The 23,250-nt window shown below is 44.9% G+C and overlaps 1 protein-coding gene across 1 annotated transcript; it reads right to left on the bottom strand.

The window, feature by feature from the left end:
• Nucleotides 1–898: 898 nt before the first annotated feature.
• On the bottom strand, nucleotides 899–22,529 carry FGF8 (fibroblast growth factor 8). The gene is made up of 5 exons (XM_015415932.1): nucleotides 22,498–22,529; nucleotides 22,240–22,276; nucleotides 19,730–19,910; nucleotides 8,360–8,466; nucleotides 899–1,186 (listed from the first exon to the last, which is right to left on the bottom strand). The coding sequence occupies exons 1-5, from the start codon at nucleotides 22,527–22,529 to the stop codon at nucleotides 899–901; spliced, it is 645 nt and encodes a 214-aa protein (XP_015271418.1).
• Nucleotides 22,530–23,250: the final 721 nt, after the last annotated feature.

Below are 23,250 nucleotides of genomic sequence, written 5' to 3'. Positions count from 1 at the left end.
CTCTCTGCCTCTTGGAAGACTCAGGGCAAGAAATACCTTAGGAAACTGAAGTGTTATGGGGAAATACAAATTGGAACTCAGTGACACTTTATTGTCATAACAAATAATACAACAAAATTCTACAGCAATAAAAATGCAGACCCCCTGGAGACATGATGACCTTTGACAGAACAAAGAAAAACAAGTGGCTTTCACCATAGTGGTGGCAGCCATTCAGTGGTAAGCCTTCTATTTTATGTTCTCATCCTTTTTATGTTGTCATCCTTCTCTCTCTTATTCAAAAAATGACAGTGGTTGAAAGCCCCACACAGTTTAGTACCTAGAAGTCTTGCTGATTTCAAAGGGATTTGCACAAACGCAACTCCAAGATTGCAGCCCTTACATTAGGAACATCTCCTGCACAGACCCCATGAAAATAAATGAAACTTGCACAGAAGCTTCTGATGGATTGCATCCTAGTCAACAATTTGTTTTGAGGTAGCACCTTGGTCCCAAATGTATTTATTTCACTGAAGGGGGGAAATTCTATTTTTCTCCCTAGATCTATCACCTCCTATCCCACATAAAAAAGACAACCTATTAAACATAACCCCACCCCCTCCCCAGACTCCAAATGCTTCTAAGTGAAGGGCAGCCCTTCACAAGTCTGTGAACACATCGTTGCTTTTTTCTTAACGTTGGAATACAAAAATAGAGCCTCTGTTTTAAAAAACAAAACACAAAACATGAACAATTATAAACAACTAGGTCAAGTTTTTTCTTCTTCTTCCACCCCTTTGTAATTATTATAAGCAAGTAAGTCTCTAGTTAATGTCCACCAATTAAGTCTCTACGCAGTGTCCTCCCAAAAAAGGGAAAGAAGGTGGGCCTGAGTGGCACAAGGTGGAGGGTTGGTTGGTCAAGGGGTCGGCTTGGGGCTGGAGTTCCGAGTCCTTTTACTCCTCCGGTTGAAAGGGTAATTGAGAAACTCGAAGCGTCTGTGAGGCTCTGTTGTTTGGTGGCCCTTGGGAAGCCTCTTCATGAAGTGCACCTCACGCTGATGCTGGCGAGTCTTGGAACCCTTGCGGGGGCGGCCCTTTCGGGTGAAGGCCATGTACCATCCCTCATACTTGGCATTCTGTAATGCTGTGTAGTTATTCTCCAGCACAATCTCTGTGAAGACACAGTCCTTGCCTTTGCCGTTGCTCTGCAGACAGAAACAATGAGAGACAACTTAACAGTGGCAATAAACTGGTGATTAAAGACTAGCTCCAAGGCCTCCAAGAACTCTTAGAATATTCTTTGGGCATCTCACACTTCCATTTATATCTGAACATAAAACTAACACTTTGTATGCAATAAGGCCTGGATGCCATTATGCCAGTCACCCTTAATGCCCATTGCACTTTCTAAATTACTAAGTTTCCTTTCCACTGTATATGGTCAAGAGTCAAAATGCTGAACCCCAAGGCTGTGGGAATGCTAGGAATACTGGTTATAATACTAAGAGTAATCACTATCCCTAATAATCCTCATTTGAATATCTGAGCATTCTGTTCACACATCTCTTTCCTGGTCCACATTTTCTTTTGCTTCTTTCTATGTATTGTTTTAATGTGTAGATCAAAAGTGAGAGAGAAGAGGCCACCTCCTGAAGGTGCAAAGTAGCCTTAGCACTTATTAGAAAACCTGGCAGACCAAGGATATTGCTAATTGAGGGTCACTTTGTTTGAATGCAACCCGACTCATTAAGGATTGGGATTAGGGGATTAAATGGAACTGTTTGGAGGCCACCTTCAACTCTTGTCTCTGATACATTGCACCGACTAGCAGACTTGGGTGGCAGGAAGAATCACCTGGACTGTGAATTCCTGGCCTTCCTCACATCCTCAACCTTCCATTAGCAAAGCATGTAAATCAGGCTAGCAATTGTGTGATTATGTGCAAAAAAGCTGCTCAGATGCCTGTTCAATTTACTTTGAAATGGAATTCTGCTGTAAAGAACACAGAGCAGACCTTTCAGAAGAAAGCACATACTGCAGCATACTAGCTACTATTGTTGGTTGATGGGGATATTAAAGCTCTTAGAAAACTAGGTGGACACCTCAGCTGTCATGGCCTGTTTCCAACTCCCAACTCAATGTTTGAAAAATGAAGTGGGACCAACAGGCACTCTAATAGCCAACAAAATACAACCACCAATTCCTCTATCTTCAATTTCTTCTGACTCTTCCTAGATAAATTTATATTGCGCACTCTTGTCCTGGTGCTTCATGTACAGACAAGACGGCTACTTTCCAGAGAAGGAAAGCAAGGCTGATGGATATTGGAACACAGAATAGACACACGGCTAAAACAGAACAACAGAGAGGGAAGAACATATGGTCACCACTAGGAAAGCAATATAAAAGTTTACTTTAAGATTTGTCTTACTCTGGGAGTGTGCATGGGGGAGGGGTGAGTTTCTATGCTAAGCTCAGGTTCAAAACTCTCTACTTAAAATAAAACTCCAAAGTGTGGCAAATCCGAATTAACTGAATTTAGAGGACATATATTCATCTGGTTAGGGCGTTTGAGTTTTTACTGGCCTTTGAATATTTTGGTCCGAGTTGATATACTTAAGAACAAGGAAAGAAAGGCAGTGCATTTGATGGAAGGTAAATCTGGGTGTGTTTTATGCTGTTATGGACTGCTATGTTGTTTGGAAGGATAAGACAATGTGATGAGAACAAAAGCCCAGATCTTTCACCGGTTTCAGATACTTCAACAGTTTTTATCTCACAAAACCTAAGCTCTCTTCATCTTAAACATCTGCTTTCCTAATACTGAAAATTCAGTTCTCCAGAAATTAAATTCTGCTCTAGAATCCAAGGCACTGAACAGGTGTGTGAAACACTCACAGCCTAACTCATCCTCATCTGGAACTAAAATGCCATTGGGGATGCTACAAAAGTATGAGTCAAAAGCCAGGTGAGCATAGCTGAGTAAAAGCAAGATCCTCACAATGCAGTGGTTGAAGTGATATGCTAGACTACTGACAGTTCCTCACCTTCTATTCCAGTTGGATATAAAAAAAAGCAGTGGCCAGGGACCACTTCATCTTGAATAAATTCTACCTACACTGTCGTTCCAAAAGAAGAATTAATTGGGCACATCACCAGGTTGCCCAACATCCTGTTTTTAACTGCAGCAATTGATGATTCCTCAGAGGAAAGAGAAACAAAGCCCAAAATAATATGCCAAAGAGGAAAAAGTCCTTCTTGAGCCCTAGTTCCCCCAACAGAGGGAAAACTGCACTCAAGTTGATTGCAATATGAAATCAGACACATTTTGTGCAAGGGCAGTGAATTATACAGTGAAAAACTGACTGCTGGGAGTCAATGTGAGATTTAATAAGTCTCCTAGTTGGTTCTTTAAAATAAGTTAAGAAAAACAAGTTAAAAGAAATAGAAAATAAAGAAGAGTATTTTATCTCCCTCCTCATTTCCTTTGTCTTTCTTTTTGATTTTTTTTTGGGGGGTATTTGTGTGTATGTGTGTGCGCATGCACCTGGAACTCATGGCGACTTCTGGTGACTGACCCCTACTGGGAGCCTGGAGGATATTCATAGAGGTGGCTGAATAAATGCTATCCCTGTCCACCCAACTACTGGTATTTCAAGGAGGTCTCCCATCCAGGGGTCATTTCCTGCAGGAGGACACAGGAGCAGAGCTCCGGCAGTAAAGCGCCCAGGGGGCGGGCACATGCAACAAGCCCCACCCCCTACTCCCAGCAGCCCTCAGTCAGAGCAAGAAGCAGCCAGGTAAGTTGCAGAGCCCCCCCCCCCGGACCCCCGGTCCAAAACAGTCCACTGGCAACTTTAAGGCCAAGTTTTATTCAGGTACAAGCTCTCTCTCCTCTGCGAGGACAGATCTGCAGGTGTCCCTCCCCAAAAATAGCTAGCAATCCAAAACAGTCCAGTGGAGCCTGAGCGGTGGGTGTTGCCTTCTGACACACTTCTGGTGATGTCAGGGGGTGTGGCATATGCAAATAAGTTATGCTAATGAGCTCCTGCACCTCTTTTTCTACGAAATGACCCCTGCACCCATCCATGTACTTGCCAGAGTCGACCCTGCTTAGCTTCTGAGATCTGCGATTGGGCTTGCCTGAGCTATCAAGCTTTCTTGTTATTTCCCTGTCTTCCTTCCATTCAGAAAATTCTGGTGGATGGTGTGGAGAGAGGGATGCTATACTAGTTACTTGTGCAGAGAGGGGGAAAGCCAAGAAGCAGCCCTTTGTTGATTTTGTTATAGAATTACCTGACCCAGGAGATTTGCTTGTCACTGTTTTAAAAAGACAGGTTATGTCCATTTTACTTGAGAGCTTTAAACTATATTCTGTGTGTGTTTTAATCTGGAGCATGGCTAGTTTTATTCTTATCTTGTCTGAATATCCAAATCTACTTTGAAACCAATGGATAATTTGCTCCCACAACGTTGCAAAGAAACTGTTGCAGAACTTCAGACCCTTGAGAGTTAAAACCTTCCCTGTGCTGCATGCATTCTTATTAACAGTTGCAAATGAACAATGGCCACTTTTCTCTCCAGAAGAGGAGGCATCCTTCGGAGTTACTGGGAGAAGTCCAGCTATCAACATTATATCTCAGTGGAAAGGACTTTGCTAAAAAATGAACATTTAAAAACTCGGCACCATTGAATTCTGTGACTTGTATAAATAATGCAGTTAGAGCATATTTGCACATAACTGCTTATCTGACCTAATTTCTGTTAGTCATAGGCATTTTTGCAGAGCCCTGAATTTCTATTATCTTCTGGCTACTGGAAACCCCAAGCCCTACTTATCTCCCCTGCATCTTTCCTCTTCCCAAACACAAGTGACTTCTCCAATCATTGGCTACATATTACCAAGTCTCCTTTTGTAAAGCATATTCCTAAATGTATTCTCAAAGCAAAAACATCCTATGCTTTAAGGCTGAATTTAAGCTATTACCTTACTCTGTACATTTATGTCTTCTTCAGCTGGTGGCAAAGAAGATAATACTCTGCAAGATGTACTTGCGTGAGAAGGAGCTCACAGGGTAGGGACCTCCAACCCACTCTGTGAAGAGTAATACAGCCATATGTGATTTCTGTGTTCTCTTTTCCACTGTGGTGTGTGCAAGAGGAGCCTTCCACCCAGAAATGAAATCATCTGAGCTGCAAAAGACACTGTGGCAACCATATGGGAGTCTTCTGCAATGGGTCAAAGGATCCTCCTCTGTTCAGTGTTCCTAATCACAGGGACAGGTCTGTATGCAGGTAGGTGCTGTGCCCACATTCAAGCAAATGGAAGTAAGGAGGGGCCAGTGAGCACAGTCATAAGGCTATCCTGCACAGTCCCTCCTTTGCTCTATGTGCACTGAGTATACATAAATATGTCACATATACAGGGCTTCTTTCTCTCATGCCCAGCGGCAACTTCCTGTTTTGCCCCTAAAGCAGCCCTGCTGTTAATACTATGCTTGTACTGGCCCCAAATCATTACTGAAATAGCCACACAATTGCATGGTGCACCAAAGGGAAAGGGGCAACCCTGCAGGTGTGGGGGAAAGAGACAACAAACAATCCAGTGCTGGGCAAGGGAACACACATCTGAGAGAGAGAAAATTATACACACAACAGAGCATACTGGAAGTTGCAGGAAATGTTGCTGGGAAAGAAGAGGCCTTATGGGTGTGTATCTTCTGTTTTGCAAGGCCACATGAATATTCAGGAGGATATGCTCTCTCCAGAAAAACTTTTAACATTATATACATTTTAAAAGAACACAGCATCAACATGGTAAGTGGAAAAATATTTTCAGCTTAGCAGTGAATGTTGAACTAGCTGACAAGAATATGAAAGAAAAATGCAATGTTTGTACATAATAGTTGTAACTGGGGAATGAAGAGATTTTTCAGGCTGCCTTCTAAGTTCTACCTAATACAGTTATAGGGTTGCCAATCCCCCAATGGAGGTGGGTTTTCCCCTGCTTTCCAGCCCCTCAATCAGCCACCAGCCAGCTGGCTGATGGGGGGAGCCCCACCCCTGAAGAGCCCTGGCACACTCAATGTGCCTGGCACATTGACGTCACCTGGAGGTGACATCATCACGCCATGCACATTGTGTGGGGGATGATCTAACATCTGTGTTAAAACTCTATGATGACCATAGAGTTTTTAACCTGAATGCCAGAGCGTCCCCTACACAACATGCCCCATGCAATGATGTCATTTCTGGGTGATGTCATTGTGACGCATGCTCAAAGCACACGCACCAGAAGACTCCAGGAGCCAGGCTGGCACCCCCTGCTGGAACCCAAGTATGACCTGGCAACCCTATACAGTTAATACTAGTATCAGAAATTACGTGGTTACATGCAGCAGGGAATGTGCCCCTTATCACTAGTAATGTCACAGGCACTACCTAATGGATGCCATGACAGTCTCACAATCATAATATACACTAAGTTCATTAGGAATGAATTAAAGCACTGACTGGCCACAGAATAGGGTTGCCATTCCTGCAAAGCGGGGGGGTTGACTTACCTGCAAAGTGGGGGGATTCCTGGCTCCATTGGGAGTCTCCCTGAGTGCGCGCTTTGCGCGTGCGCCACGATGACGTCACCAGAACTGACATCATCACGTCGCCCATGTTGGGGGCGGGGCACCATGACTCGAGGGAAAACCATAGAGTTTTCCCTCGATTCACAGAGTGTCCCCCCACAACATGGCCAGTGTGATGATGTCACTCCAGGTGACATCATCATGCTGGGGACGCCCTCCGGCAGGGGGTGGAGTTCCCCCCGTGGCCCGATCCGTCGCTGGCAGGTAACGGGCCTCCTGGGCGGGAATTTACCCGCCCCTAGTGGGGGCTTGGCCAACCTACCACAGAACAGAGTTGCCAATTCTGGGTTGGGAAATTTCTGGAGAACTGGGGGGGGGGAGCCTAGAGAGGGTAATTACTCAGCAGGATACAACGCCATACAGTCTACCCTCCAAAGCAGCCATTGTCTCCAAGGGAACTGAATTCTGTAGCCTGGAGACCAGTTGTAATTCCAGATCTCCAGCCACCACCTGGAAGTTAGCAACCTTACAGAATCATCTTCCCTCAACAATAGTAAGCTCCTGTTTGAGTGCAGAGGAAATGAACAACAAAGACATGAATCTGTATCCTTCACAGCACAGGATTTACAAGTACAGGGACATTGTTTTAAATCACTATTATTCATATTAATTTGTAGTCATTATTAATTTGTTTCAAGCCTTCAGGAAGCAGGAGTGTGGGAAATGTGGAATGAGTGGAGGCCAAAGTTATACTGGACTTGGAAAGAAGGCTTGTTGTAAAGAAGTCCCTTGACTACAGGATTATCACACACACAGAATCTTTCTGGCTTCTGAATGTTGAAGCAAATGCAGTTTTCAGTTTCTCTTTCCTTCATCATGAAGGCAACATTTGTGTGTGTTGTTTTTTAACAAAACTTGCTCCTTAAAAGTAACACTGAAATGTGATGCCACTTTCAGGATTTCAGACTAACTCCTGCCATGGGACATAGGGTTGCCAACTCCAGGTAGGCTTGCCAGCCCCCAGGTGGGGGTAGGGGGATCTCCTGCTTTTGTGGGCTTGGGCCCATCACTGGCCTGCTGGCTATCAGGGGAACCCCCCCCCCAAAAAAAAGACGTCCCTTGGCAACACTGTCAATGCAATGATGTCACTTCTGGAAGTGACATCATAGTGTTGGCACCATTGGGGGCAACGCTCTACCTTTTGGGCATAACTCGATGGTTTGTACTTTGTAGCCATTTTTTACTACCATCATTGTGTCAATGCTGTCCCCGCTCACCCCTGGAATGCCCCCCAAATCCCCCCGCCAGCAGCAGGGAAGAACCTGGCAACCCGAGCCCCAGGGTGGGAAATACCTGGAGATTTGGGGGGAGGAGGGGGGACTTCAGTGGGGTACAATGCCATAAAGACCACCTTCCAAAGTGGAGATTTTCTCCAGGTGAACTGATTTCTGTTGCCTGGAGATCAGTTCTAATTCTGGGAGACCTCCAGCCACCATCTGGATAGTGGTGGCTGGAGGCTCCACTTCCAAAATCTCCAAGTATTTCCCAGCCCAGAGCTGGCAACCTGGAGGTTGGCAACCGTAATGGGACACCAAATACAAAAAAACATAACGTGTATAATGCCTAGCCCAATAACCTGCCCCTTCCCTACTATATAGATAGATTTGAGTCTCACTACAGCTCTGACCATATCTAGTGAGAAGGCACAAGGGCTTGTCTGCTCATCAGGTCATTTCTTGCAAGCTACTTGCATACCTGTACACAAAACACACAAATTTCACTCCCTTGACTCCTTACCTTTCCAATCAGCTTTCCTTTCTTGTTCATGCAGATGTAGAACCCTGTCTCTGCTCCCTTGATTCTCACACGACTCCCAAAAGTGTCAGTCTCCACAATGAGCTTGGCTGGAAGGAACAAGATGACACCAAAACTAGTAATGTGGAAGTTACAAGACGGGGACAAGTCAAGAAGAGACAGGATCTTGTAGAATTAACATTTCAAGATCCACATGATAAAGGCAAGGGTCACTGCTATGTGGTGTTCTGTAGCATCAGGAAACATCAACAGGAACCATAGCTGCATTGCCATGTGGGGGCAATATCCCCTTAGAAATACACCACGACCCTTTTATTGTACAGATATGGGTGGAGGGGAGCTGTGAGACCTTATTTACCAATTTCCCACTCATCTTTCCTGTTCTATAACTTTTTCTCCCTGGTCTTTCCTTCTACATAATTTGTTTCCCATCTTCTTTATCATCTACAGCCAGAGCGAGAGCAGAGGATAAATAAGATGTGAGATCTGTACTGTTTTGGAGTGGGCCCCTCTGTTGTAATGAGAATTTTCCTCAGGAGTAAAGTGTGGCTACACAAAGGGGGGGGGGCAAGAGGAACAAAACAAGTGCCCACTCTCCCTCAGCATCTGTTTTTATCCTCAGTTGCAACTCACCTTGTTGCAACTTGCACATTTAATTCTTCAGTGAATAACCACTGTCAAAGCCCTGTCCTCTCCTCCCCCAAAATTTGGGATTAGGGCTAAAACACCAGAGGGGCATAAGGTTAAGTCAGAATTAAACCACAGATCACCCCAGTGCAGGGAAAGCACTTCACTACAGAGTCTAGAGAGGGTATAATGTCTAGGCAGTCTTAAGCTCTACTGTATCTATAGAAAAACAGGACACGCAGCAGAATCTATATCAATGTGAGCCAAGGATAACCACTGTCCTGATTTCCAAGTCTGCAGATGAGTGAACACTGTACTTGAGGTACACGCAGAATGCCTTTCCCCCACCACACAATAGCCTCATGTATCTACATACGTGGTATTAGGGGATGGGTTTCTAGGTTAGAAAGACTGATTTGCAAGCTGGTAGAAATCTGAAATCTCCCTCTTCAGTAATTAAGGCAATGATCAATAGCCCTCTCCCCCACCCCACATTTCACAACATAGTTTTGAATTCTACCTCACAGTACTATGCTCTTCAACATCTCCCATATCATTGGTAGTGCAATCCTAAACAGAGTTAGTCCAGCCTAACCCTATTGAAATCAATGGGCTGTGACTGGGATAACCGTATCGGATTTCTCTGCCACTGAAGCATCATTAGTGTGCTGCTAATGGGACTATGGTTTTATGTTTGCAAGTGCAAAGCATGTTTTATTAGGCAACACTATATAGGACAAACGTAACTTCTTGGCTGTAAATTGAACGTTTCCCTAGAAACAAAAATCTGCTTGGGTATCTGGCACTCAAAAACCATTTCAATGTCAACATGCTGTGTCTCTCGAAGAAGATCTTAGAGGCTTCCCACAGGGTCCACCTCCTTGGCCTGCACTGCAGGGGCTTATCTTGGATCCAGCAGGTGGGAAAGCAGACCCTGAAGATAGGGTTGCCAACTCCAGTTTGGGAAATTCCTGGAATGGGGGGGGGGTACTGCCTGAGGAGGGAGGAATTTGTGGAGGGAACTCAGCAGGGATGTGATGCCATAGAATCCCCCCCCCCGAATCTCTCACTTCCTCCAGGAGAACTGATCTCTATAGTCTGGAGGTCAGTTATAACTCTGGGAGAACTCCAGGGCCCATCTGGAGGTTGGTGATACCTGCATGAAGGTGATACCAATTGGCTCCTTTGCCACTGATGACTGGGCACTAGATGAGTCCCTGTAGTACAGTAGTAGCTTCCTCACTGTGCCACTTCAAGCAATTGCTTGGCTACTGAACATGCCCTGCATGTCAGGTAGTTAGTCTAAAAGCACAGCATGAAATGCAACATAAATGCCTACACGCAGGGCTGTTTTTGGGCAGGAACGCACAGGAACGGAGTTCCGGCTGGCTTCAGAGTTGGTCATGCCCACTACAGCCAAAACCTCTGCGTGCGTGGCTACAGAGGGAAGGCCTGGAGAGCGACACCCCCCCACGACTCTGAGGCGGGCGGGCCGGGGGGGCTGGAAGGATTCGGGAGGCATTTAAATGCCTCCCCATGCCTCCCCAGGTCTGTCCAAGGGCCGGCTTGCCCCCGCTCCCCCCCGCCGCCGGGGACTTGGGTGTGGCTTGTTATGCTAATGAGTTCCTGCTGGGCTTTTTCTACAAAAAAAGCCCTGCCTACACGTATAAGGACTGGAGAATTACTGCTTGTATTGGCTCCCTGATCCATGTACCTGTAACTACACAACACATAGTAGTGTGTCTTAATATGCTAATGAGTCTCTGCTGTTGGGTGTGGCTTGTTATGCTAATGAGTTCCTGCTGGGCTTTTTCTACAAAAAAAGCCCTGCCTACACGTATAAGGACTGGAGAATTACTGCTTGTATTGGCTCCCTGATCCATGTACCTGTAACTACACAACCATAGTAGCCACAATAGCACTTGCAAATATTACAAGATATCCTGAGGAAACAAAGATTCTAATCTCAAGCAACGACTCCTCAAGACAAGACCCCACATTACAGCACTTCGTTCTGAACATTTTCTCTTATCACTTCAACACATCACTTTTTTTTAAAGCATTCAACATATCACTTTTGAATTCAGTGAACTCCAAATTGTTATTTAGATCCTTAGTCCCTCTACTCATGGAGAAAGAATTAGGTTATATGACTGTGGTACAATGCCTGAGAGGACAGGGAACACAAAGGTTAATCCAAAAACCCTTGAATGCTCAGCTTTAAAGGTAGCTCTGCGAATTGGGGCAGCAGCACTCTCTCTAATCATGCTCTAATTTTGTATTGTTGCAATTTTGTCTTCTTCCCTTCAGTGCGTCTCCATTCTATGGAGGTCAGGAAGATCCATACGATGGTTTGGGTCCCTTTGCTGTGTCTCTCTCCGCACTGATGCTGACTTTGCAGCTGGCAGAGGAAGCTGTGAAGGGTAAGGATGGCCCCTTAATGCATTTCACCTTTCTGACAGTTGAGAGGGCATATTGATTTAGTCTCAGTTTTTTTTTTAAATGGAGGCATTGATTGACTTTTGAAGTAGCTATGCAAATCACAGATCAATGGCTTGTCCCCTTCTTCTCATTGCCACGTGAACCCCAAAAGAGCTGGAGCCAGCTGGCCAACCCCGAAGGGCCATCTCACTCACCCCAGACTTTTCCCCTTCCAGTATATGAAAAACTAAGGACACTGCAGTAATATTCTTATTCTATGTAAAGTTTGTTTGTTTAGCAGTCAAGGTGCCCAAGAATCCTATGAAGTCCTGAAAATCTAGTTTTGTTCTTTATGACTTTAAGAGAATTATGCTTTACTAAGCCAGAACAGCCAGCCTTTTGTTTTGTTTTTCCTTTCCTTTTTTTTTTTAAATAAAACACAGCTAGCTATGAAGGGTTCCAGTTTGTCTACCAAGCAGTGTCAGTGAGTGGCATTCACTGTGCCTTGCATGCAGATACCGCAGCCCCTCTTTTTCTTCTGCAATCTCACATTTGAGCCTCGTCTTTGAGCCACACACCAACCAGGGCCATCAAGGACCACATCTCCCCACTTCCTGGTGGGAAGGTAACAAACAACAAGGCAAGGCCCCATTTCCAGCTTGCTGCTTCGGTCTTTGGGTCAGAATCCCAAACTACTTAGCTGAACAATCCCCTCACCCATCATATCCCTGAGACAAAGGATATAGGTTCAAACAAGGTATGGAAGGTCAGAGTCTTCTTCCAACCTTTATCCTGAATGGGGAAGACCTGAAAAATTGCAGGCTAGAATTGGGCTGCAATTTGTGGAGTGTTCATGATTCATGAAGTCTTATACTTTTTATTTTAAAATGTTTCGAGTACTCATGATTACAGGGGAAATTCTGAATGTATCTGAGCATGTTCTGATATACGTTCAGGATGACAGTGAAAATTACACACTTTTAATGTTGCCAAGCCCTCTAGGGGCTCACATATTTAGGTTTAAACTAAGCACAATGGCCACCAACCTAGTTGTTTAAAACATACTCATATATAAGAATCAAAGAGGCACACGGGGAAAGGGAAGCCAAAACTCCCTCAACCCATGTTTAACTTGCCTTTTTACCCATCAGAATGACTTCTAGTAGAGTAGTCTTGAGTAGAGGAACAGAAGAATTCCAGCAACAGATTGCATAGGGGCAAGCAGCAGGGTTCAGCTCCCTACAACCTTGTGCCCCTTCTGTTATGAAAATCACCCCTCCCATTTTATGCATGATTAAGGCAGACAGGAGGTTAAACGTCTGTGCTGCCATCATATAAAATGTAATCCTGAGCATTCAAAGGATCATGTATGTGAACTAGGCCAGTAGGAGGTACCTTGGTGGGTGGAAATTATATAGGAGAGACTAGCTGTAATGTGATCAACAGAATATGGAAAGGACAGTCAGAGAGGTAAGGCACAAAGATTAACAAGAAATACACAGTACTGGAGAAAACAAGAGTCTGGTTTGTCTAGAGAAGCGGAGCAGGTAATTGACAACCAGGTAAAGTACAACTCCACAAAGTGGATTGAGGTCAAGCCGTCGTAACAAGCTGATCCAGCCGGATAATGGCAGAGATCCAGTAAGCTATGCAAAATGGTACAGCATATTACTGAAACTTATGGATCACCAGCATTCCTGACTTGGCAAAACCATCTCTTAAAGTCTCCATATACATCAAAGAGTTGTCAGTGCTATGGTGATGCTGGGAATAAACAAACCAGTGCCTGTTCTCTGGAGTTCAAGACCCACAATGCATGACAAGTGATAAGATAGAAGGGAAGGAAACAAACCGAGGGCAAAGCTAGTAGGGATTTTGTACACCTTTTCAATCCATATGAGCCTTGAGACACTTCTGCCTCTAGAACTCTGTGCACTATTATATATGTAAATATAAAGTTCATTTCTAAGCATTCAGAAGCCTAGACTTTGGAAATTACCAAAGGAAAGTAGGCTTTGAGTACCAACTATATATCTATGGTTGCCAGGTCTCCCCTGGCCACTGGTAAGGGATGGGGGGGGGGGTAGGAAATTGGGAAATTCCTGGAGATTTGGGGATGGAGCCTGGGGAGGACAGGGACCTCAGTGGGGTACAATGCCACAGAGTCCGACCTCCAAAGTATCAATTTTCTCCAGGGGAACTGATCTCTGTTGTCTGGAGATGAGCTGAAATTCTAGGTGATCCCCAGGTCACACCTAGAGGCTGGCATCCCTATACTGATAATGGATAATCCCCCCCTCCCAACAGAACCTACTTCAATTAACAGAGAAGGTACCAGAGATCGATGAATGGATACAAAAAGTTCTGTTCATGGCACAAATGGACAAAATTACAAAAAAATTGAACAATAAAGAAGATGATGTGTTCTTTGAGGAATGGAGTGACTTTAAAATTTATCTGGAAAAGAACTGGGATGTGAAACAAAACTTAATATGTTTAGATCAATATTAAGACAAATGATGTTATCTGGAGATTGTAATTGTTATGATATAAAAAATGATATAACTAAATGATGTATAAAATGGGTGGGAGGAAGCATTGCGGGAAGCCACAGAAGGGAGGGGAGGAAAGGGGAAGAGGGTAAACAATGGAAAACGTGAAAATGTTTAAATTTTAAATGGTGAATTTCCTATGAAAATAAAAAATTTTAGAGTGGAAAGTATAGTCTTCTATTTTTTGAAACAAGCAATTGTATTTTTTCTGACTTTTGATGTTACCTACCTTGATACAAGTTTGCCACTATTGTCATTATTCTGAACTTTTATGTATCCTACTTTATAATGAAAATAAAATTAAAAAAATAAAAATAAAAAATTTTGTTTACCAAAAAAAAAAAAAGAACCTACTTCAATTAGTCTGTTCTAGCCATGAGGCTAAACAAATACATATATCTGCTTCCCTTTCCCACACAACCAGCAGATCCATTTCACTGCAGCGCTTTACTTGTGGACATTCCCAGTAAAAGGTATTGGCATGATACTGGCCTCTAGTAGAACAAGGCATGGCAACAGCAGCCTGGTATAGTCACTGTTCCTTCCTCCCATTTTAAAAGGCTGGATAATAGATAATAGATCCAGTAGAGAAGAAGAGGAGAATGCCACCTGAAAAGGAGGGACTCTGCAGAGTAAAGTCCAGTTAAACACTTCAGGACAAAAGGAATTTTCACTAGTGACACCAAGAGTGGAACTACATATTACACCAAGTCCCCACTCAGCAATGAAGTTCATTGAGTGACCTTGGACCACTCACTGTCTTTCGCCCTTTCTACTTAACAGGGTTGTTGCGAGGATAAAAGAAGTCTGTAAACCCTGTTTATACAACCCTTAGCTCTTTTGAGAAAGATAATAATTTAATAGGCAGACTCCTACCACTTACGGCATTCACAAGGAGAACTGCTGTGTGGTGGAGCTTGATCCTGGCTCTGGCTGCCAGGTCTGATCTGCATACATCCTTCCCCCATTGGCCATGTTTAACCTGCTCCCCTCCCAAACACACACACACACACACACTCCAGGACCACGCAGGGATGCCAGCCTCTAGGTGGGACCTGGGGATCCCCTGGAATTACAAGTCATCTCCAGAGACTACCGAGATCAGTTCCCCTGGAGAAAACGCATGCTTTGGAGGGTGGGCCCTATGGCACTGTACCCCAATGGGACCCCTGCCCTCCCCAGGCGCCATCCCCAAATCTCCAGGAGTTTCCAAACCTGGATCCGGCAACCCCATCCCCTCTCTCTGCCGGTGGCCAGGAGGGACCTGGCAACCCCAGAAAGTCGGTCCAAGCTTAATGTCCTCACTGCCAGTGATATTAGAGGAAACATCCGATAGCCGACCATGCCGCACAATAATATTCCAGACAATACTCCAAATCATAACTGCTAACCAAAGAAATAAGCATTTTCCCCAATCATCATATTAGGTAATCTGAAACCCAGGCAAACGTAAGATGCCTGAAACAGAACCCGTTCCTTAAGAAATTTGGATTCCATGCGACAGAAGCTACTGCTGCACATGTGGTGATATTGTTTGCAAAGCCCCAAAGGATGCTTTTGTGTCTACTTCCAGCATTGCACCTCCCCTACTGGTGCTTCGCCTCAGGATCGACTGCCGTTTACTTGCAAAAAATAGGTCTTCACATTGGCTCTCCTTCCCCCTCTTTCAGTCTGGTTTCCACAGGCAAGACAATGGGTGGGCGATGCTGAATAGGACTGTCCTTCAGTGCTTTGCCTTACACTTCTCAGTGCCTCCCTTTTTAGGAATCCCCCAGATGACCTCGAAGCCTTTATCAACAGCCATCCTCTCTTCCTTCACTTTTGTCCTAACTGTCTTACTTGTAAGACTCTCTAGGCAGGGACTGTATAATTTCTTCTGCGATCTGCCCAATAGTTGGCACTCAGCTGCAGCTAGATAAAAGTTAAAACGGGGGCCATGGAATCCAGAATGCAAAAGTCATTGTCATGTGGGTAAGACACTAATCTCTGTCTTGGAGCTATATATCCAGGAGCGTCTACCTGTGACTGCAAGCTACCTTGTGCAATTTAATAAATGTCTCGCTGATTAGGGTCACAGTAAACGTTTATTGGAGCTGCAGTGGCTCAAGTGGTTAAGACACTGAACTGCAGGCTGTGGAAGGTCAGTAGTTCAGCAGTTCGAGATCCGAATTGCCGCATGACGGAGTGAGCTCCCGTCTCTAGTTCCAGCTCCTGCCAACCTAGCAGCTCGAAAGCAAGAAATTGCAAGTAGATAAATAAGTACCACTTCGGTGGGAAGGTAACAGCGTTCCGTGCGCCTTGGTGTTTAGTCATGCCGGCCACATGACCACGGAAACGTCTTCAGACAGTGCTGGCTCTTCGGCTTTGAAATGGAGATGAGCGCCGCAACCCTAGAGTCGGACTTGACTGGCTTTTGAGCAAGGGAACCTTTACCTTTAAACATTTATCTGGGTGAATTATTACATATCCTCTCACAAGAAGGTAACTTTGGGATTTTGAAGAGAAAACAGGCTCTTAAGGAGAGAATTCAGGTATGAAGATACTGCAATGCAAATAGGTAGCAGGAAAGCTAAGCATGGGTATACAGAATCCTCAAAGAAAAGATCCTAATGATTTGATCAGGTTAAACAGCTTTCATCCTAAAGGCCTGACAAGATAGGAGCCTCTAGAAACAGACAAGAAACATGGATTCACAGCCTATTATATTGGTATGGATACTGTAAAGTTGGTTTGTGGCAATCTACCCAATGACAGAGCATTTTCCAACTGTCTGTCTTTTTTGTAAGGGACTTTTCTGGCCTATCAGGTTTTGAACTAAAAGACTGAAAAATCTACCATAGCTGCAGGTATGTGAAAAAATTATCCTCTCCTTAAGGAAAAATTAGCTTATTTCTCAGAGACCAGTATACTTCATGCAGAAACAGAGAAGGACTGCGTGATACCCAAGCAAAAGAAAGGACTGCAGAAACAGCCATGTCACTGGCCTGAGGCTCGCCAGCAATAGCAAATGGACACATTTTGTTTTTACATTTAACCTTTCATACTAGGCAGAGGACTCGACTGTGCGACTGAACAACAACTAAGCAGAGGTATACATGAATCAGACACCCTTTCAGTCCTTGGTGCTCCAGCCCAAACCCTGGTGGAACGGCATTCCCCCTCCCCCCCCCCCTGTGCAGGTTGCACTGTATATGAATTACAACATCACATCACTCCTTCTGACCCATTACAACCGCTTTAATTTTAGCACTTCTCCTGCCTATAAAATATTAACATCTGTAAAACCCCCTGCTAAAGAGCAATTGGACCCCCGACTCCTCTTCATTGAGCCACGTAGACAAGGTCCCCTTATTTATCTGTCTTTGGGGGGCATGAGCAAGGGAGGTCGATCAAGAGAGCAGTAAAAGGTTTAAAGAGCATCAATTTTCATGCTCTTCTCTGCTGACTGATGGAAAGACACAGAAAAGCAGCCCTGAACAGAGGCCTCGAGCACCACATGCTTTTCCCCCCCTTTTCCACCTTTTCAAAGGCTCTTTCTGATTTATTGCCTGTTGGTGGGCTTCGCCTTGCCACACGAGCCTCTTTGGTGACCGGCCTCCAAGGCTGAATCACTGCTCGCTTGGCAGGCCCCTTTGGAACTCTGCTCTGGAGCAGAGACATGGAGGAACGGAAAGGAATGCAAAGAACAAGGACAACCTGCCTACAAAGACATGCCAATGGAAAAGATACCCCAGTCCAGAGTTCCCAAAATGTGTCAGACAGCCTGCCCCTGAGCAGCACACTCTAGCTCTCAAACTCCCTGCCCAAGACACGGCTAAAATCATTATAATTCATTGTTATATTTCACTTCCAAAGCAATTTGCCCTTCATTCATACAGGTAAAGACGGTTCAGATCCAGATTGTCAACTGTTAAATTACACTTGGAGAGGTGGACTAAATTTTATCATCCATGGAGCTTCACTCCTAATTAGAAAGCTGAGCCCAATATTGACAATTAAGACAAATAACTGACAAAAATTGACCTGACATTAAATCAGCCATTAAAGTGTCACAGCAGAGAAAATGGTCATTGGAAGGAATAAATCACTTTTTTATTGACAGTCCCAAAAAACAAGCAAATAAAAGAAAGCCAGGTCAATACTATTTTAAAAATAAAACTTAAGGTTTTAATATATGTTGTTAATGGTGTGAAAGGTTGGTGTGTGTGTGTGTGTGTGTAGGGGGGAAGGTAACATTTTCAACTCTATTCTTTCACTTCAGTGACAGATTTATCCCAGTAAAATTATGTTTCATGCTCAAACTTTGAAGCGAAAGTGGCTACGTAGATGCAGGAAAAATGCAGCAAGGCACACTTGATCCCCTAACTGGACTGCGAAGAGGAGAAAGTATTCAGGAAATGTTAAAAAAGGTGAAAGTAAGAAGAGTTTTAATAGCTCTTCCAGACATGGGGGTCTCTCCAGAGATTCATATAGAACAATCCTGAACCTCTATTTTAACATTTACAGACTTGCGACTCTTTTAAAACTTTACATCTGAAAAACTGCTTGTGTTCTCTCCCTCTCTGTTTTAGATCACTGCTCAGTTTGCTCCTCAAATGCTTAACCTTTTTATTATGTTTTAATAGAAGGGTTTTTCTTTTTCAAGCTGCTTCTCTTACTTCATCCTGGGCTTTCTGAACATTGTTATTTAAATCTACAGTAACCTCTTTTTCTTATAAGAAGTTTTAAAAAGGTTTTTCTCCTGTTGGAAACAAATTGATTATCTTCATATTAAGGCTGGTTTATGGCTGGGATGTTTTGCCTGAAAGGTTAACATCTATGTATATACATGTGTGGAATCCACTGAGAACCAGCTGTTAAAGTTCAACATAGAACCTTTAGCCAAACTGCATAAGAACACATAAGCAAGACGTGCAGCTAATGCTGAAGCCCATGATGCACTATACAAATACATTCACGCACAAAAGGGGGTGTACAATTTTTCCAACAAAGCAAGATGGAGCTTGTAACATCTTTTCTAACCTCGTGCAGCGTCCCACATATATAAAGAAAGGAACAAGGAGGAGACCATACTGCTTATTGAAGTCCCAGTCTTGCTGACACCTCTGTCCCCCTATACAGCCCTGGCCACTTGAAAGTGTAGGTTAACACTTTCAGTCAAAGCATTTAAAACTTTCACACTGCCCAGAAATCCCCCATCACACCCCTTTTTCTTGGAGAAGGAGATCTGTTGCTACAACCTACCACAGATCTCAAAGGTTTCAGTTGGTTGCCAAAGCTTAGCTTTCAAGATGCAGTCAGGTCATAGATAGAGGCAAGTACTCCCTCAGATTCTGGAAAGCTTGGGGCTTTTGTATCTTCTAAGTCTCTTCGTTTCTGCCTCAGGGGCTACGTTTCAGGAACACACCATCCAGTACTTCTAAACAGCGTGGTCATTTCCACCCTCTCCCCATGTGGACATTTTTTAAAAAAATTGCTACTTGCCCCAACATTTGAATGGTCAAAGATCAGGTGTAAAAATTTTAAAAACCCTACACCCCTCCTCATAAGCTTTCATTTCAAACCTCAGAGGGAAAGCAGTGTACTATTATTACAATATTGATTGCTGCATTCTTCCATCACACACACACACACGCCTTCTGAATGCTTGTAATGATTTCTGGCTCACAAAGGGGACGGAAATCATCAATTACTGTGCTGCATGCCCCCGCGCCCTCCCCCAAGCACTGCTACCCGCATACAGAAGCCTTACCGTGAGCATCTCCATCCTCTGCCATGGCATTGATTTTCTTGTTGTCCAGGATTTGCACATGCTTCCCGCTGGTCCGACTGTACAGCTGATAGGTCCGGACGAGTCTCCGGCTTAGCTGATCGGTCACCAGGCTCTGCTCCCTCACATGCTGTGTAAAATTAGGTGGGGACTGAACAGTTACCTTTAGGAAATTAAAAAATATACAACACACCATTATAATCTCTACTCCTCTGAGAAATGCTATGCTGGCATGTTCCAGGTGCGTTTTGAGAGAACATTTGGCTGGAGCAGGGCAGAGCCAGGGTCATTACAGGGGTTGCTGTAAGAAACTCCTGGCATTTGACTTGTTTGAGCGAGCATAACCCTGCCCAGACTGGGCATTCTTTCAATGGGAAATGAACCCAGAATAAGGGAAACATTGGAGGTTCTAGAACACTGGGAACAGAATCAGGTGCCCTGGGCTCTTGCATTACCACCAGCATAGCTCTGCTTGTTCCCCCAGATTTTCACTGAGTTGAAGCAGACTGCAAACACAATTGAACTGCATCAGGCAAGGGGGACGTCCCGATCAGTGTTCCCTCTAAGATGAGTTAGTGTGAGCTAGCTCAGTTTTTTTAGCCTCTGGCTCACACATTTTTGTCTTAGCTCAGGAAGGATGGCTCTAGAGCAAACTAATTTATGCAGTAGCCAAATCGCTCACTCACAACTTTAATGCCAGTAGCTCACAAAGTAGAATTTTTGCTCACAAGACCCCACTGCTTAGAGGAAACATTGGTCCCGATCCTGTTTAAACCAATTAAAATCCAAGATAGTTCTGTAGCAATCATTGCGATTATTCTAGATTACCACCAAAGCAAACACAAACCAGATTTTGCTTGCGGTACCATTCATATCTGACCATATGCACAATCCCATGGTCCTGTACAAATGCCTATCCTCGGGCTTTCCATAATTGGACTTATTTGCTTTGCTGGTACTTCAGATGGCCCACCTGAAAGTTCTGCCCTGCGGTGTTCCAAGGGCCGCATGCCCTGGACCAGAGTAACCAGTGCCCCCCCCCCCTCAAAAGATGCAAAGGCAGCCATATTTTATCCCCCTTAAACAGGGATCAGTTGTGTCAGTAGCCGAGGCAGTTCGGAATTGTCTTTCCAGCTAATATTTATGAGCCCTTCCATACACATTGAATCTAGCTGTGGGTTTCCCACCACCCCCACACATTCAAAGCAATCGCAAGCCTGTGAGGAGTATGCTCAGTTATGGAACAACTCGGGCTGTAGAGCTGCACAATGATTTTGCCACTACCCAAATCTGTTTCTCTCCTCTCTCAGCCTGGTCTTAGGAGAATTCTTCCACCCCCTCTAAATCTCCAATTCCTCTTTTAAGTCTGAAGGGGTTTAGCTTGCCCCTGACATTTATAAAGATGTATTCAGAGCAAATGTTGAGGAGATTTGTTCCTTTCAACCTCATGGGGGGCAGCACATGAAGCAACCTCTCCCCACTCCAGCCCCCCACGTCAAATGCTAAGGTTGTTCCATGTAAATGGAAAAGCAACCTCCCTCCTGAAAGACAGAGTTTATAGAGGTCTTCCCTTGACAATTTCCCTCTCTTTTCCTTTGTGTGTGCGCGTTTCCTATCCACGGTTCTTTTGATAATATTGCTGGATTCCCTTGCTAGCTCTGATGAGGGGACCATGTGGACAACCAGACGCTCTTTGCTCTGATGCCCCCAAACGCTGAAGCTTTTTACACAGCTTCATATTCCTCCCCTACACCCAGAGCAGATTTTGTTTTTGTTTCCTCACAGGTACAAAATTGGGGGGATGATCACAATTTTTAATTCAGAATTTTACACCTGTTACACCTCTCTCATGTGGGGGAATTTTTGCATAACCTTTTGTCTTTATCTTTCTGGATTTGCAATCAATACTGCACCAGAAGGGTTATAGATTTCCAGGGTCCTAGGCTGCAGCTTTAATATAGCAGTGGCAATTTGAATCACTATCAAAATTAATAATACTGATATCTTTTAAATTTGATTAAAACTTGCAAGTATCCCTGTCTTTTTAACATTTTTAGTAAATTTTAAATAGCCCCAACAATTGAACAAAAGTGCTCATAATTTAAACATGCTTTCAAAATTGCTGATTTGGAGAAATATTGCTGTGCAATTTAAACAAATCAGCATCTATTTCCTGCTCTGTATTCCACATCATTGCAGGATGCTGGCTCTTATGTCTGCAATCTCAATTTTCCTTCTGAACTTTAATCTTCCTTTATTTTAACCCTAGTCTAAAATCTAGACCTAAAATTCTCTGCTGGGTGTTTGGCCACTCAGGCTTTTCCTACCTAATCATTATCCATCTATACTTTTATACAACTCCTCCTCTTACGATCACTTAAAAAGAAAAAAGAAAAAAGTAGGGTGAGCTTTTAAAGCTCCCCTTTGGCTATAGCTCCACATAAAACTAAAGAAGATATTTAAGAAATAAATTTTAAAAAGCGATTCCTTACCTGTGCCTGCAAGCAGAAAGCAAACAAGTGCAGTAGCCTAGAATGATGGACAAGGGGGGAAGAGGCCAAAAGGGGGGGCAAGGGGGGGGGGGGGGGGAAGGGGGAAAAAACAAAGTAGATGGTGAGGTGATTTTTTTTTGCCTTTGAAATGGAGCAGAAATAAAGATGGAAAATTAAGGGGAGGGGGCTGTTTGGTTGTTTTTTTCTGACGGAGGGAGAAGGGAGGAAAGAGAAGCCAAATAATCAACGGTTACTTACAAATAGCTAAAAACGGAAGAGAAGGGATTCATCCTGAGCGGTTTTACGCGGTGCTGGACGTGATCGTTTACCGGGGCAGAAGCAGGACTTGGCAGCGGGTGAATTTGGCTTGCATGGAGGGGGGGGGGGGGCGGGGTTTCCCCCCTTCCTTCCCCCCTTCCCTTTCCCTAAGCGTGGCGTGGCGGGAGGAGGGGGGGCTGGTGCCGGCACCCACTTTCCCCGGCGCGTCTTCGCTGCTCCGCAGAGCGGGGCTCATCCTGCAGGCAGCTCCCCAAAGCGGCTCCTCACCTCAGCTGAAGGGCGCTCCGCTGCTTGCCAGCTCGCCCATGCCCTGGAGAGCCCCGCGGCCAGTCCGAGGAGGCGATGACCCACCGAGCGAGGGAGGGAAGGAGGGAGAGCGAGGCTGCCCGGTGCGGCTGTCTGGAAGGCTCCGGGAGGAACTGCGGGAGGACGGGTCTGACGGCTGGTGCCGGGGAGCCGAGGGAGACCGGCGGGCTGGCAAGTGGAGCCCAGGCTCCCGGAGGAAAGGGAAGGGAAGGGAAGGAGCCGCCGGTGGAGTAGGTGTGCGCGCCTCCGTCGGAGCGCCCGGGGGGAGTGTGCACCGGCCCGGCCCTGGTCCCTCCTCTTGTGCGCCGCTCGCCAATGTGCCAGCCCCTTCTCATCTGTCTGGGGATGGGATGGCCCTCGGACCCCCCTCCTCCTTCCACCCCCCACCCCCACCCCTGGCGGGACCTCTTGAAGGCATCCCGGGGG

This window comes from Gekko japonicus, unplaced genomic scaffold, assembly GCF_001447785.1.
Source record: "Gekko japonicus isolate JY-2015 unplaced genomic scaffold, Gekko_japonicus_V1.1 scaffold59, whole genome shotgun sequence".
NCBI classification, from domain to species: domain Eukaryota; kingdom Metazoa; phylum Chordata; class Lepidosauria; order Squamata; family Gekkonidae; genus Gekko; species Gekko japonicus.
This window is presented reverse-complemented; position numbering and strand designations above follow the sequence as displayed.